This window comes from Podarcis raffonei, chromosome Z (genome assembly GCF_027172205.1).
Source record: "Podarcis raffonei isolate rPodRaf1 chromosome Z, rPodRaf1.pri, whole genome shotgun sequence".
Taxonomy (NCBI): domain Eukaryota; kingdom Metazoa; phylum Chordata; class Lepidosauria; order Squamata; family Lacertidae; genus Podarcis; species Podarcis raffonei.
Genome location: NC_070621.1, coordinates 43369932 through 43385221, shown reverse-complemented (window position 1 = coordinate 43385221; position 15290 = coordinate 43369932). Strand labels below are relative to the sequence as shown.

The 15290-nt window shown below is 42.9% G+C and overlaps 1 protein-coding gene across 5 annotated transcripts in view; it reads left to right on the top strand.

The window, feature by feature from the left end:
- The window catches only part of AFF2 (ALF transcription elongation factor 2), a 388341-nt gene that overhangs the window by 219244 nt on the left and 153807 nt on the right, over positions 1–15290 (top strand). For 4 of the 5 annotated variants that reach the window (XM_053374950.1, XM_053374952.1, XM_053374949.1 and 1 more), the window contains exons 4-5: positions 4426–4470; positions 14534–14626. In XM_053374950.1, coding sequence (XP_053230925.1) covers positions 4426–4470; positions 14534–14626 — 138 coding nt within the window. The remainder of the gene's footprint in view (positions 1–4425; positions 4471–14533; positions 14627–15290) is intronic. The other variant, XM_053374951.1, reaches the window with a different exon arrangement.

Sequence of the window (15290 nt, the reverse complement as noted above, 5' to 3'; positions counted from 1 at the left end):
TCTGTCAGATTGGTTATCTAATTTAATCCCCTTAAACTCAGATTTAAAGCAGCTTTCAACTGCTCAGAGACATCTGCATAAGAATTGGTTTGCATTTTGCAGTCTATTTTTCAAAGTTTTCCAGCAAAAGAGAGAGGGGAAGGGATGTTGCCAGCTGAAACCTCTTTTGATATAAATGGGGATTTCCACTTAAAAACCAATCTGTCTCTGGACAGCCCAATAGCTGGAAGGCTTTCCAATAGAGTTGCAAAGAGCTTTTTTACAATCTTAGATTTGTCACAGTCATGTGTCTGGTGAACTCACCTCATCTGTGCCAAAAAAGAACTACTTGGCACTCTGTCCTCAGTGGATTTTGGAAGGCACCGCTGATCTTCTTTGACTGGCCCAGCAGCAATTAGGCACACAGGCAAAGAGATTCAGTGAATTCCTTAGTTTCCTTTTTTTGAAATATTTGCATTGGCAAACATTAACATTCCACAAGTAAAACAAATATGATTCATCCCTGCCCTAATGCAAATTGGTGCTTGCTTCCAAATGTCACACAGATTTAGAAAAGGAAAAATGAGCCCACCCCCAATAATATAAGAAAGCAAGAAGAGCCATGCTGGAGCAAAGCAAAAGTCGAGCTAGTTCAGCATTATTTTCCTACAAAAGCAACCAGTTGCCTATGGGAAGCTCTCAAGCAGGCCCTGAATGCAATCAGACTCTCTTGCTCATAATCTCCTACATACTGCCTCTGCTGCAGGAGGAAATATATAGATACCTTGACTAGTAGCCATCGATAGCCTTCTTCTCCTATATTCACACAGCATTGTTTCTGTTCCACTGCGGTTCATCTTCCACCAAAAGTACATTATTCAACCCACTGGCAAAATTGCGTAACTTATGTAATTTATGTAGTTATGTTCCACGTCCATTGCCATCATTCCACCTATTCATTCCAATGCAAAGGAAACACAATGCATATAGGAGAGGAGCGTAATCTAATTACTTATCGTTTGTGGACTGAAAGCAACAGCAGCAGCAGCGAGTACCAATCATAAATGCTGGATTGATTTCCATTCAGGACACGAGACAACTAAGTAGATATTTGCAATTTCTGCTCGTTTATGTTTTTCATGCAGTTCTCCAACATCCCTATCTGTATCACAAAGTGGTTGCTTCAGATTACTTGATGTAATGGATGAGTGGTATCATTTAATTCAGGGTGGTGAATATTTGTTTGGTTTTTTTGACCAGACGTTCTCATTTCCCTTTGGCTGTGATCCTTCAGCAGCCACACCTTCAACAGCAGTCTTGTGGTGGGTGTGACCACACCATGGTACAAACACACTCTTAGATGCCCACACCACAGGGCACACATCTACAGGACAAGAAGAGAGAGAGAATAACCCCCATACAGATCAATTGAGGAGGCTGCTACTACACACTTCCTGCTCATCAGTTGATCAGTGTGAGGTACTAGTCTGCAGTAGTAGGCTAGGCAAAGAAGTTCAAGCCTCTCTTCTCACTCCAGCAGTCTGATGGAGATTCAAATTGCCCACTCCATGGTCATGAGATAGATCATCTGATGAGTGAAGAGGGGGTTATTTCATGATTCAAATTTCCATTGCAGCAGTGGACTGAGCAGAGAGTTTTAAACCTCTCTGCCAAGCCCAGCACTGTGTCTAGTTTAAAGGCAATTATACTCAGCACTGGCAAAATAAGTGGTCAAAGGGAACCACTAGGGGTTCACCACTCCTGATTTAATTGATTACCTTAGTGAGATTAATTAAAAACTCATTTGATTGACTAGAAAGGTGCCTAGATTAAGTGGGCACCAGATTTTAAAATACAAAGACACAAAATCATTGTGTCTAATCAATAAACCGTAAACAATAAACTGCAGGTGGCAAGCACCATCTTAAAAGAGGTGTTCCTCTTTAGCTCCCCAGCAGGATGGAATTATTCTTTTCAAAAGCATGAAAGAATGCTTTTTGTTTCACAGCCATTATTTTCACTCATACCCAAATTGCTGCAAATTTAATTGATTAGCCAACTAAAACTCAAATCAACATTTCTATAATCAGGTGAAAGCCCTCTTATTTCATTCATAGAGAGCATTGCCACTATAAAATCACCCAAACCAATGTAAGAAGACATGTAGCAATAATCTGCCACAAAGTGCTCAATGCTGGTTTTATTTTCCATATGTAAAATCCTCATTAAAATAAAGAATAAATAGCACTGCTATTACAGTGAGGCGACTGTCTTTACATAGCAAGTGGAAACCATAGCTCTGTTTCTTCTTCCAGATTTCGCCTTGCAACCACAAAAGGGAAAAAGGAGATCTGACAGAGTGTGTTGGACGGATCTCATTTGTAGAATATTTACCTTTGCATGCAGAAGGTCCCAGTCTCAAACCCTGGTTTCTCAAGACAGGATTAGTATAGACTATTTCCTGAAACCCTGGAAAGCCACTCCAAGTCAGTTCACAAAATGAGGTCCTCCAGGGCTCTCTATATCTGACCCTCAAGACTCTCCAAATCTATACTTCTCACCATCCCTGCTCTGTGCCCTTCCAGAGTGCTTTGCCCAGAATATATCCTTGAACCTTGATATGTCCAATACTTGATTGGATGGAAGATGGAGAAAGTTGTGAGTGCCCTCCATAGCTGCAAGCTGCTTCCCAGCCTAGCTGCTTTGGGGTGACATCAGCTGGTGGCTGGGGGGTGGATTTCAGCCCTGCTGGGTGCTGCTTTGCCAGTCCAATTTTACAGGTGGGGGAGACCAACCACCTACCAGTTGCCTAACATCACCATAACACCAGATGATTAGCAGGTGGGTGGCCCCACCCAGCTGTCAAAAGCTAGCCCATAGTGTGGGGGTGAGAGATAAAGATCTGGCCTGCCAGACCAAAAAGGTTGACCACCTTTGTCATACACTAATATTGCAATGACAGATTTTATGCTTCTGCATTTTCAGAGCGTGGGAAGTGGTAGGAAACGAATAGAGGCTAAGCACTCAATTGCTGGCTGTTGTTTAAAGAGAGAGCCAAGTGGTAATTTTGCAACGATCACATCTCAAATATTTGGCTATTTCACAGGTCGTAAAATGATTACTCTGAAACTCTTTGCTTATCAGGGTGACATTGTATGTTGCGTGACCCTCCAAAAATTGGAGGTTATCTTACCATTCATTTGAAATGCAAACTGAATAGAAAATCTATAGCTTATTGCCCTGTGTTTTAAAGTGAAACCAGGCACTCTACTGACCTCCTATTTACATTTCCTTGAGAACAGGGCAGGGGGAACAGCAACCATAAAAGCTATCAAGAAGCATTTCACAGCAAGCAAATTAATTGGTTTTTACTGTATTTGAATAGAGCTATTGTCAAATAAAACATGCCATGACAGTTAATAGTGTCATTTAGAGGCATAAAATTATTGGCTTATTTGTTATTGGATAAAAACAAAGGCAAACACTTTGTATTAGGAAGTTTTAATGTGTTTAAAATCCTCATTAGGGATTTATGGACATTCTTGCTTAGCAGAGTGCCTCATTAATTTGAGGCTAAACAGTTACAATTCTGTGTTACAATTCCAGTATTTCGGTATGTGGGGGTGGCGGTGGGGTTTGTATGCGTGTTTTTTGTGTTTCCAACTTTCCTGTTTTCTTTAATTAGATCTTCCATTAGAACCTGGGCTGCACACTGCTGGAAATGTAGAATTTAATTAATGCAATTTATAAATTGAATGGAAGTGAGTTATTTTAGGATCTCCTTCTCCCTTTACATTTTAGGGAGCAGTTAAGAAGTGTGATGTGTGAGCACATACAGATCTAAGAGTTTTTCGAATCTCAGGGAAGGCTAGAGACCTCAATAGTGAATACATTTAGCAGTGTCTCTTTGCATCAATAGATCAAAGTGGTTTAATTAGAAATGTAACTAAAGAGGAGGTAGTAAAAATCCTGTTGAAATCCAGACTTCTTTAGCATTTTAAGTTATGCATTGTAGCAAAGAAGGACTTCTTCAGCTATTTTACAGCCTCAACCAGGGGCAATTAATATAATCTCACCACCATTGCCACCCAAAAGCAATTATAATAATGCAACACTTCTCTTGCACTGCTTCAATTTACAAAGTTGACTTGGAAGTAGAAAATTAAGTTTGTTACATTACTAAAGTCTATTCTTCTTTTATCCATTTTTGTGGATATTTTTTACTTCAAATATTTCAACCAGATTGTTGACCAGAGCTGGTTATAGGGAGTATACAACTCCCTTGTTGCAACAGCTCCATTGGCACAATTCAAAGTTTGTTTGCTTTCACATTGACTGCCTGCTGAATTTTAAATGGTTGTAACCTGTCCAGGAACCTATGGGTGAGTGGAGGGTAATACATTTAATAATAGTAATAACAAGAATAATTCATTTCTCCCCTTCTAGGTCAACCTTCTCAGTGAGTCCAATTGTGTGGATGACATATTGCGGGTAAGTTGAAATGTTTCCATCTGTTATCACTTGAAAACCTGTGGAGCGGGGGGGGGGCAGCAGCTGATACTGTTGCGAACTTAGATCTGGTGCAAATCTCTGTTCATGCATGAAGGTTACTGAGTGATTTTGAGCCCAATCCATCTCCCTCAGACTAATCTAATGGGTTGGAAGGGAAGTAAAAATAAACAAATACATCAAATTGAAGTCACTGCTAGTCCTACTCAGGGTAGACCAATTCAAATTATTTTGCATGACTAACTTAGGTCCATTAATTTCAATGGGTTTACTCTTAGGGTGACTAGCATTGGATGCAACCATTGAGCTCTATGGAAGAAAGGTGGCGTGCACATATAATAAATCCTACATACTAAAAGCAAACTCATTCTCCTCTGTATCCTCATGTAGCTAAAACACAGTTGGGAGGAGGAGGGGGGCGATCAGGCAGGATTTCCCCCTTTTGTCCCCAGCCACTGTTTTGTGTAATATCTTGCCTAATAAAGGGTTATTGAGTTGTTGAAACTTGCTCACTACTTTGTGACATTTTGCATGGTCCTAGGAATGGTATTGCCCAACTGTGCATTTTGGAAAATCAGCATGGACAAAAAGTGCCTTTGGATAATAATGACGTGTATACCATGGTCATGTCCTAGAGGAAAGTCCATCTTCTCCATCATAAGAGACTGCAAGGGAAGATGTCCATACATTCTCCATTCCATTCCACTAATTCTCCTACTTGGAAAGTCTCGGTTTGGGGCCTTGAAATCTAGTGCAGGAACATTCATGGCAGTAATGGCGAACCTTTAGACCTCCAGTTGTTGCTGAACCTTTCAGCCCCCAAATATTGATGACATATTATCCCTTGCCATTGGCTATGGTTGCTGGGGCTGATGGGAGTCGTAGTTTGGCAACCTCCAGAGACCCAAAGGTTCCCCACACCTGTTCTACTGTTCACAGCAATCTGTCCAGCCCAACACCAGACACACATTTTGACAAATTTAAGCCAGCCCAAAGAACCATTTACTACCCCCAAATAGAGGCCTCTGGGGAAATGGCTCCACCAGGTGGAGGCTACAACACGTAGAAACACCACATGTATACTGTTCATCGTCAAAAAAAGTATTTATGTCACTTCAGAAAACTCTAAACAACATAAGACAAGCCTGCTGGATCAACCAATGCCCCATCTTGTCTAGCATCCTGTTCTCACAGTGGCCACCCAATAACGTTGGGGAGCCAGCAAGCTAAGCATGAGCGCAACGGCATTCTTCCCCACTTGTGATTCCTAGCAACTGATAGTCAGAGGCAAATAGAACATAGCCATCATGCTTGGTAGCCATCAATAGACTTATCCTCCTGCCTCCTGTGGGAGCAAGTTCTATAGTTTGACCATGCGGAGTGTGAACAAGTACCGTATTTTTTGCACCATAACACTCACTTTTTTCCTCCTAAAAAGTAAGGGGAAATGTCTGTGCGTGTTATGGAGGGAATGCGTACGGGTGGCATGCCTACGGATTTTCCTCCTCTAAAAACTATGTGCGTGTTATGGTCGGGTGCGTGTTATAGAGCGGAAAATACGGTACTTTCTTCTATCTATCCTTGATCTTCCAGCGTTTAACTTCATAGGATGCCTGTAAGTTCTAGGGTTATAACAAAGGGAGAAGACATTTTTTTCTCTATCTACTTTCTCCACACCATGCATAGTTTCACAAATGACCTTTCCATCCAGTGCAAGAGATCCACATGTTAAATATTGTGCTCACCCCTTTGCCATCCAGTACTGAGAAACAGTTCCAATGAGAGTGGAGGAGGCTGTGAAGTGAAAGGCAATTATGAGTGTGGACTTCCTCTTGGTTTGTTCTGATTGGTTTGTTGGTGAGGTTAGAGGATGTTGCAAGTTTTCTCTCACACTTTCCATGGCATTTCCCTGCCACTTTCCTTATTGCAAAAAGTCCAATCTGGATTTCCCAATCCGCTACAATTGCACAGCCTGAATTTGTTGGTGTGTGATTGGACCCCATGTCAAAACAGCTGCAGTCTGGGAACTCCCCTAGTGTCTCAACAGATACCCACTCCAAGAACAGCACTACTCTAAGTTAGGAACACACATTCAGCTTTTGAACATTTGAACAAATAGCTGGACAGGTGTGATATTAATTAAAAGCTCTGTAGTCTTGAGCAAAAACAAAACCTGCCAATAATTAGAGTAAAATGACTTGAGTTAAACGAACAAAAGGCTGTAATTTATTCTCTCCTCTCTCCTTCTGATGACTGGATTCAATCTAATGACATTGGAGAATATGTAAATTGATCAGCAGGTGAAAATGCCCTTGACTGAGTAAATTATATGCGGTATTACCTTTCTTGTAGCATTTGAAAAAGCGCTAATCGACTTAATATGTACCAGCCATAGCTGAGGTGACTTGTTCACAAAGCAAAATTAGCCCACTAATAGGTTTATCCCAACATCCCCACCTTCCTTGTCACCCTATTCATTGTTTCCTCTTCTGACTTATATTAAAAAAATAGATGCTGGAAAACTGCATAAGATGAGGGTGCTGATTGCATTTTGAAACACACCGGCACAGTGTCTAGCAGGGCTGCTCACAAGCCATTTCAATATTTTCTCGTAGAATCCAGAGGTTTTGCTGGGAAGAGGTCGGGTAGGGGGGCAGGAGAGGAGATGATCTGAATTTCAAGTGACTCTACGGACGTCATTGGGCCTGGGAACAGCAAGCCACCCAGCATAGTAAATCATGCAAGCCTGTCAAATGTAGGAACACCTTGGGAAGGATGTGATGTCAAATATCAGTAACTTAGCAACCTAGCCCTTTTGCTGTCTGAAGAATGAGTAAGAATGGGCACTTTCCAACAGAAGAGTAGATAAATCAACCCATATGCCAGGAGCAGCCAGGGCTACAGACGGGAGACTTCAGGTCTTTGCACTACTGCCTTGCATGGTGCAAGTCGGAGAGAATGAGAGCCTTGTATTGTGATGTCCAATTGGCCCATGGCATTTGGAAGGACTATATGGGCATCATGGTCAGGGCAGCGGGTGGTGGTTTCCTGGATCTTCAATGCCCCAGGCTCCTCACCTTGTCTCTACCTAAGGCTTAGCACCAGTGCTGGGGAGAACTCTTCGGCAAATATTTTTAGAGCTAGAATAGAAATGGTGTCAGTTCATGGCACTCTAGGGCAGCTGCCAAGGACTCAGGGCCCTGAAAGCGTCAACTGACAATGCCTGTCCTGGGTTGTCATTACACAGCAATTTGATAAGCACCATAACAGCAAGGCCTGGCAATTAAATCCCCATCACAACCATGCCCCAGAGCAAGATGGACACTCTGGGCAGGTTGATACATTTAAATGGCAGCAGCAAGTCTTAGGTCTCTTGGGAGGGTTGCTGCTGCTGCCACTGCCATATGCCATCAGGGAAGCCCACAAAAGGGCACCTCAAGAGTTGAAGGAGACCCTAAGGAAGCTCCTGCCATGTTGGGAGGCAAAGGGAAGCAAAGGAAAGTAAGGCAGCATAGCGACACTGTGACTCTGCATGCATAATCTGTACTTATGTAGAGCCTTTTCTTACTCTAGGTAAACATGCAGACAGCAGAGGATGCTGCTGCAGCATGTGACATTGTTAGCCTGTCCATGCTGCAGCCCCCTCACATGTTCTTTCAACACATGGGTGGGTCATTAGCGGGGCGGGGGGACCACAGTTATGAAAAACTTTTATCCAAACATATTCATAAGCTGCCTTGGAAACCTCAGTGACAGAAAGGCAAGTTACAAATAGGATGGATGGATGGATGGATGGATGGATGGATGGATGGATGGATGGGAGACCATTGTTCTGACCTATCCCCCTGGAGTTCCCTGTTTTGGCAAAGGTTTAGTGAATTTCTGCTGCTGGCTTTGTGTTGTTCTGAAATTAATATGTGTTTGTTAGGACCTCTAACCTTTCGTAGTGGGCAGCATTGTGGCCGGGCATCTGGGTCACTGTAGTGACCCAGCTCAAGGGTGGGGATCGATGACCACTCCACGTCTGCCCTGGCCGTGTGACCCCTGCCCAGCCAACCTTTGCCAGCAGGAGGAGGGGCTGTGGGTAATTTAAACAGTGGTGCGGCTGGGGGCTTCCCTCTCTTGCCTCCTTGCCAGATCTCCCTACCCACATGCCCTCTTTTTAAAGCTTTGTTATGGCATAACCTTGCTATGGACAAATGTCAGCCGCCTTGTTGTTGGGGCTGGGTAGGAATTTTTCCACTTGGCGAATTGGCACCTGCCATTTGGTTTTCGCCTACCTAGTAGCAATCATCACAACTTTGTAAGGTTAGGCATTGGGTAAGCCTTTTTTAAATGGAGGGGGGTTGTAGCCTCTGCCTGCCCCTCCTCATTAAGGGTATCCTGTTAAAGGGATCCGGGGGTGTGGATCCTGGCCAAAACTTGGACGTGGGCTAGGGCCATGCCATGACCCCAACGGGGACCCTCCAGGGTGCTCTTATTTGATCTAAGTCATAGGGTCTGTCGGTGGTTTACCCTTAGTATGACTCCCTGCAGACAGGCAGGAGTCAAGATATAGCCTGGCTTCACCCAATGCCTAAACCAAACTGCTCACATCTGCAGCCAATAAAGTTATGGCCTGTTTTAGCCCATAATCCTAAACACTCGTGTCAGTGTGTTTATTATTCAGCAGGGTACTGCGGGGCACTGGGCCTTGGCACGCAATCAGATTTCTTGCCCCAAAGTTCAGGGATGATGGGAGATGTAGTCCAGCAACATGTGGAAGGTCACATATTCTCCTTCCCTGTGCTGTTGGCTTGAGACTTCTGCCTGGCTGGCTGGCTGTCTTGGAAAATATGTTTTATTGTTTGTGCAGAAAGGAGACAGAATTAATGGAAAGCATGTAGCCCTCTGGATGTTGTTGGACTCCAACTCCTATCAGCTTCATTGCGCATGGCCAGTAGTTATCAGGTATGGTGAAAATTGTAGTCCAACAATGTGTGGGCACCAGGTCCACCAATTCCCCATCCAAAATGTAGGTGTTCTTGGAGGGGAAAGTAGGGTTATATCCATCACTAGTCCTACTCAGAACAAACCCACTGAAATTAATAAACATGACTAACATAGACCCATTAATTTCAGTGGGTTTACTCTGAGTAGGACTCGGCTGAGTACAACCCCTTGTCTTAATAGGCAATTTTTCCTAACATCTCAGTCTCTATGGATTTATTTGAGTAATCTTCTCTTGTGGGCTGGGTGAGGCAAGGACCGGAGTAGAAACTGATCTGTCTAGCTTGGCAATTTTTGTGCTGCCAGAGGATTCCCTGACACAGGAAAATTGCCCTTTGGCCGCATCTCCCTTGTTTTACATATGCTGCGTGTTCCCAGCTGTGCAATAATTAGACATTGAGGGGGATGGAATCTGTCCCAGAAAATTTATATTCTGTGTCAAACACTAATCATTTGTACAGGTGTGGAGATGATGATGATGCAGAGCTTAAGACAATGCAGCATCAGGGTCACATAAGTAGATCTCAGCGAGGCATCATAAATCTGGCCCAGTTTCATTTGCTCGGCAATATTTTCGATATCCCCAATATGTTAGACAAATCAGCAGTGGAAATTGAGATGTAAAGGCTAGTAAAAGTCCACATCAAGACTGGCTCAGCTTCTTTGCATGAGAGAGAGAGAGAGAGAGAGAGAGAGAGAGAGAGAGAGAGAGAAATTGGAATGCAATCCTGTGGCTCCTAAAAAAGGTATCTTAGAGGCACCTCACTTGCTTTTTGAGCCTTTGAACTGGAGATGCTGGGGACTGAACCTGTGACCTTTCTAGCAACACCCCTACATATTCTACAGCATGTACCTCCAGACTGAAGTTGCTAGAGAGGGGTTTGTTTCCCCCCCATTTTAAGCATTTGATTTTTGGTCACAGTCCCTCAGTCAAAAGAAGTATAAATTAACTAGAGACCTCTGTTTTCTGTTCCTTATCAGCTTTGGGCCAAGACTTCCTATATATAAAGTCTAAGTCCAGAAGCAAAGATATTTTACAAGGAGCAATACATTTAAAGATAGATGTTAGCTGGCGAACCATGTGTGGTCTGCACATCATACAGAGCAGATGTTTTTAAAAACTAACTGAAACTGTGTGATGGTGCCTATCAGCAATGGGGAATGCTCTTATCCCCAACAAAAATTAGGGATTGGTCAGGAAAGTATTGTTTTCTATAACTGAGTTTTTGGGGAACACATTTGTCTTGACTCTCTGATTCAAGATTCCTTGCCAGGTTCTCTTTTAATAGGAACACTTCTTCATCACTGTAGATAGCATTACATCCTTGCATTGCTTATTGACAGAACATGCTCTGCAGGCTGGTTGGCAAAACTCAAAGGCCCACTAGCCATTAGTTTAAAATAGCGTGAGACCAGACCTAGAGTCAATAACACCTTTGATGTTATGTTTCCCCTGAAGGCATGTGGGGAATTGACTGGAGAGGAGAGACTATGCCCAGCCATTTTGCTGTTGTTGTCAGAAAGGGCCAGCATGAACCTGAGAAACACATTTACTTTGTTTTGTTTTTAAATGTATATACCACTTTTCACTTTTCCAGTTGCTCAAAGTGGTTTGCAGCAATAACTTGAGAACAAATACAGATCAAGTAGCCTAAAGAAATCTTATCTCAACACAAGAGAATCTTGGTTATAAGAATATCTGATAAACTGTTGTAGGTTTCAACCATGTCTCTGAGCAGCAACACTGAGATCCCTACACCAAGCGTTTACTGTTCTTCTTGTTCCAAAGACAAAAAGTCTGTTGACTAGAACTCAGTCAGCAAGTATGCTCAGCTGGAAAATGGTAACCCTTGAGATATTGGGAACCAGACTGGCCCAGAATGAACATGTGGCAAACATGGGGCAGTTTTCAATATGGCAGCTAGAATTTTCAATCAATGAACAGTGACTGGAACCACAGTCCTGGCATGAATTCTGCTGTTTGTGAAGTTTGGCAGGAGAGCTACAGGGACTTAGGAATTTTTTTCCCAGCCCAAGGGCCATATTCCCTTCCAAGCAATATCCTAAGGGCCCCATAACAGTAGTAGGTGGTGCCAGAGGCAAAAGTAGGTAGAGCATTTGTACAATAGACTAGGTACTACACAAATTACTAGATCCTGCTGTCTTCTAACCTGTGTTGACCACACTGACAGATGAGTGGGGCTTAAAAACTGCTAGTCATCTGATGTCACCATGATGTCAGCTGAAGCATTTTCCTTTGCCTGTGTGCTTTGAAATCAAACCATATGGGCAAAGGCATCATTTCCTGTGGGTTTTGCTGTAAGCACTGGTCAGCTGATTGATGCTTACCTCACTTCTTTATCTGTCCCATAGAATGTCAGGGTAGGGCAGGAGGGTGGGACTTGGAAAAAACAGCCTCATAGGCAAAATTAGGAGGCCCTTCTAGGCATGATCTAGGTGTGCACTTGAAACATCTTTGAAGGCAGTGTGCCCTAAGAAACAGGAAATGTGATGCTGTGGGAAGCCCTGAGGGGAGAATGGTGTTAAGATTCCTTGAAGCGCAGGTGCTCTGCTCAGATGTAAACCTGGAGCTGCCTGCCACTTTTTCTCTTTCCCCGGCTTTCAAGGAACGACAGAAAGTGAGCAGTACTCTTGAGTTGCTCACTGGAGGCCTCTCTCCAAGAAAGTAGTGATCATTCTTCCTTATTTCTTCGCCTGAGCAATTCTGCCTTTGTCACTTTCAAAAAGAAGTTGTCATGATCCCTTCATTACCATTTTTCTTAATGTGATAAGTGAACACTACAAGGAAGCGATTGCGTCTGAAAAGGGAGAATAGTCCTCAGAAGCAGTTCTACTGACTGTTGCTCTTTGAAAAGACGGGCTGGGGGATTTTGCTAAATGCGTTGTTCTGTCTCCTTTTGCCAGTGTGGAGTTGTCATTTTAGGGCATCTCTCTCTCTCTCTCCCTCTCTCTCTCTCTCTCTCTCTCTCTCTCTCTCTCTCTCTCTCAGAACATGAACATGAGTTATCCTTGTAAGAAAGAGAAAGAGATTGCTACATTACCAAGTCTAGCCTTTGTATCTCTCCAGCAAAGCGAGATCAACAATTCCATTTTGTAATTGGTGGAACTTGATAATAAATTGCATGTTGCACTGTGGGTAGGAGGGGGGAAAACAGTGTTCTTTGGCAGGTTTACTCCAGTTCCGCTTTGTATGATAACTGGTAATTGTCACTGCTTGACACTTGCAGGAGTTATGAATAACATTCACTGCTTAGGGCTAACTAGTGTAGTAATCACGGTTCTTCTGGGTGGTCTTTACATGGGCGTCTATCCAGCTTTTTCTGTGTGACCCCCTGATAAACTGTTGCTAATGAACAGCCTGCTAGTGTTTGATGACCAGCTGGAGGCAACAAAGGCAATGCATGCTGTAGTAATAATTAAGATCTGTTCTTTAAAAGAAAGGAAGGAAGAAAAAAAAAGTCAGGATTCTCAAAGCTTTCCTGAATTTCTCTGCAACAGTATTTTGTGGCCTCTTGGCTTGCTCTGGCTGAAAAACGTGATACTTAAGAGAAGATGGTGAAGGGTTTTTACCTTTGTGACTTCAGTTTAGAACATAGGACAAGTCCCACTTGATCAGGGCAATGGCCCATGTAGTCCAGCATCTTGTTTTCACAGATGTCTAAGGGAAGCACACAAGCAGGACCTAAACACAACAACATTCTCCTGACTTTTGATTCCCAACAACTGGTATTCAGAGGAATGATGCATCTGACTGTGGAGGCATAGAATAGCCACCATGACTAGTAGCCACTGATAGCCTTAACCTCCATGAATCTGGGGAAGCCTCTTTTAAAGCCATCCAAGTTGGTGGCCATCACACTCTCCTGTGGGAGGGATGAGATCCATAGCTTAACTATGAAGTAGTGCTTTATTTTGTCTGTCCTGTTCCAACATTTCATTTAACTTCCATGAGTTCTGGTGTTATGAGAGAGGGAGCAAACTTTTCTCTATCTGTTTCCTCCACTCTGTGCATACTTTTAAACACATTTATCACGTCTCTTATTGCTTGTCTTTTCTCTAAATTAAGAACCCCCCAAATGCTGTGACCTTTTCTCTTAGGTGAGTTTCTCCATCCCCTAGATATTTCTGAAGGTTGTAGCTTTTAGGGAGTAAGGACAAGGAGAACCTTGAGGATTCCCGCATGATTTGTATTTCATAACACCATTGAGAAATTGTGAGCTTGCTCTTGAACGCCCTGAACCGTCTTCTTTTGCCTAGGTATTCCTAGGCTAGAATCCCATAATCATTATCACCCACAATGCAGTGTGTGTTGCCATTGCCGGTAATATTAATGTGGGATGCAATCAGACCATTTTCACCATCATTATTATCATTTCAATTTATTAACCACCTTTCACCTTAAGGTCCCAAGGTGGGTTGCAACAATTAAAGCACAATATTTTAAAAAAATATTTAAAACTTGTTTTTAGATAGGTCCTCAAGCATACATCTCAGGTGTTAAGAGCTAGGGTAAAGAAGTGCCTCTTCAGCATTTACCAAAAGCTGTATAAATGAAGGTGCCAGATATACCTCTGTGTGAAGGGAGTTCCACAACTTAGGGGCTGCCTTTCCTTGTCCTTTCCTTGTCCACCACACCCTAAGCTTCAGAGGTTGGTGGATCAACCAATGGAGCACTCTCTGCTAATCTTAGCCCCCAATTCGGTCTTGTGGGGAAGGAGGCACTCTTTCAGATATTTGGGGCCTGAGTCATTTAGGGCTTTAAAAATAACATGAGCACCTTGAACTGGGCCTAGAAATGAACTGGCAACCTGTGCAGCTGTTTTAAAACAGGGGTTATATGAGATCTGGAGGGAGCCTCAGCCAGTAATCTAACTACTTCATTTTGAACCACCTGAAGTTTCTGAGTCATCTTCTGGGGTACAGTTGCTCCAGACATTCAACCTTCAGGGAGGAAAAGCCAATAAAGAAGGAATGACTTGAACTGATGCTCACAAAATAATATTTATTTGTTACATTTATATTCCTCCTTTCTTAGGAACATAAGGAACATGGGGAAGGGCCATGGCACAGTGGTACAGCATCTGATATGCATACAGAATGTCCCAGGTTCAGTCCTCAGCATCTTCAGGTAGGGCTGAGAGAGAACCCCATCTGAAGTCTTGGGGTCATACTCATTGGGGCTCTCTGGTCTCTCTCTGGTCAAAATATGCGGTAGAAATGCATACAAAAATACACAATTTAGGGGGAAATGCATTGAAAAGCTTACAAAAAATGCATTTTATGGAAAGAATACATGTAAAATACATACTTTGAGTGGAAATGCACACAATTTAAATGTGAATTCATTGTGCATGATATGTTGTGTGTGTGTGTGTGTGTGTGTGTGTGTGTGTGTGCAGAAAACAGATCAAAGGAGACCTATAACAGAACACATATAAAGTGACACAGAGCAGAAATAACCTGAGCCATCCACCCTTTCTCCGGGAAGAACTCCCTCAGCAGAGAATTTGTGGATATAGAGCCCTTCGTGATGCTAGATTCAGTAGGATAAACATTTCATGGAGTGCATTTCATTTCAGAAGCACTGATTTCCAAAGCACCAAAAAGAAACTTCTCTGGTTTCTCTAAAGGACAAAACTAAACTGTCACAGTGCCTGTTTGTGGAATTATTCCTGAAACCATTTAGTTCTACTTTATGCACTAAGCCTCCAAACCACTGGAGTCCGTCACTAATCTGCATCTTTGCAAAAGGCCCAAGATGAGTCCAGCCAAAATCCTCAAGGATTTAAACA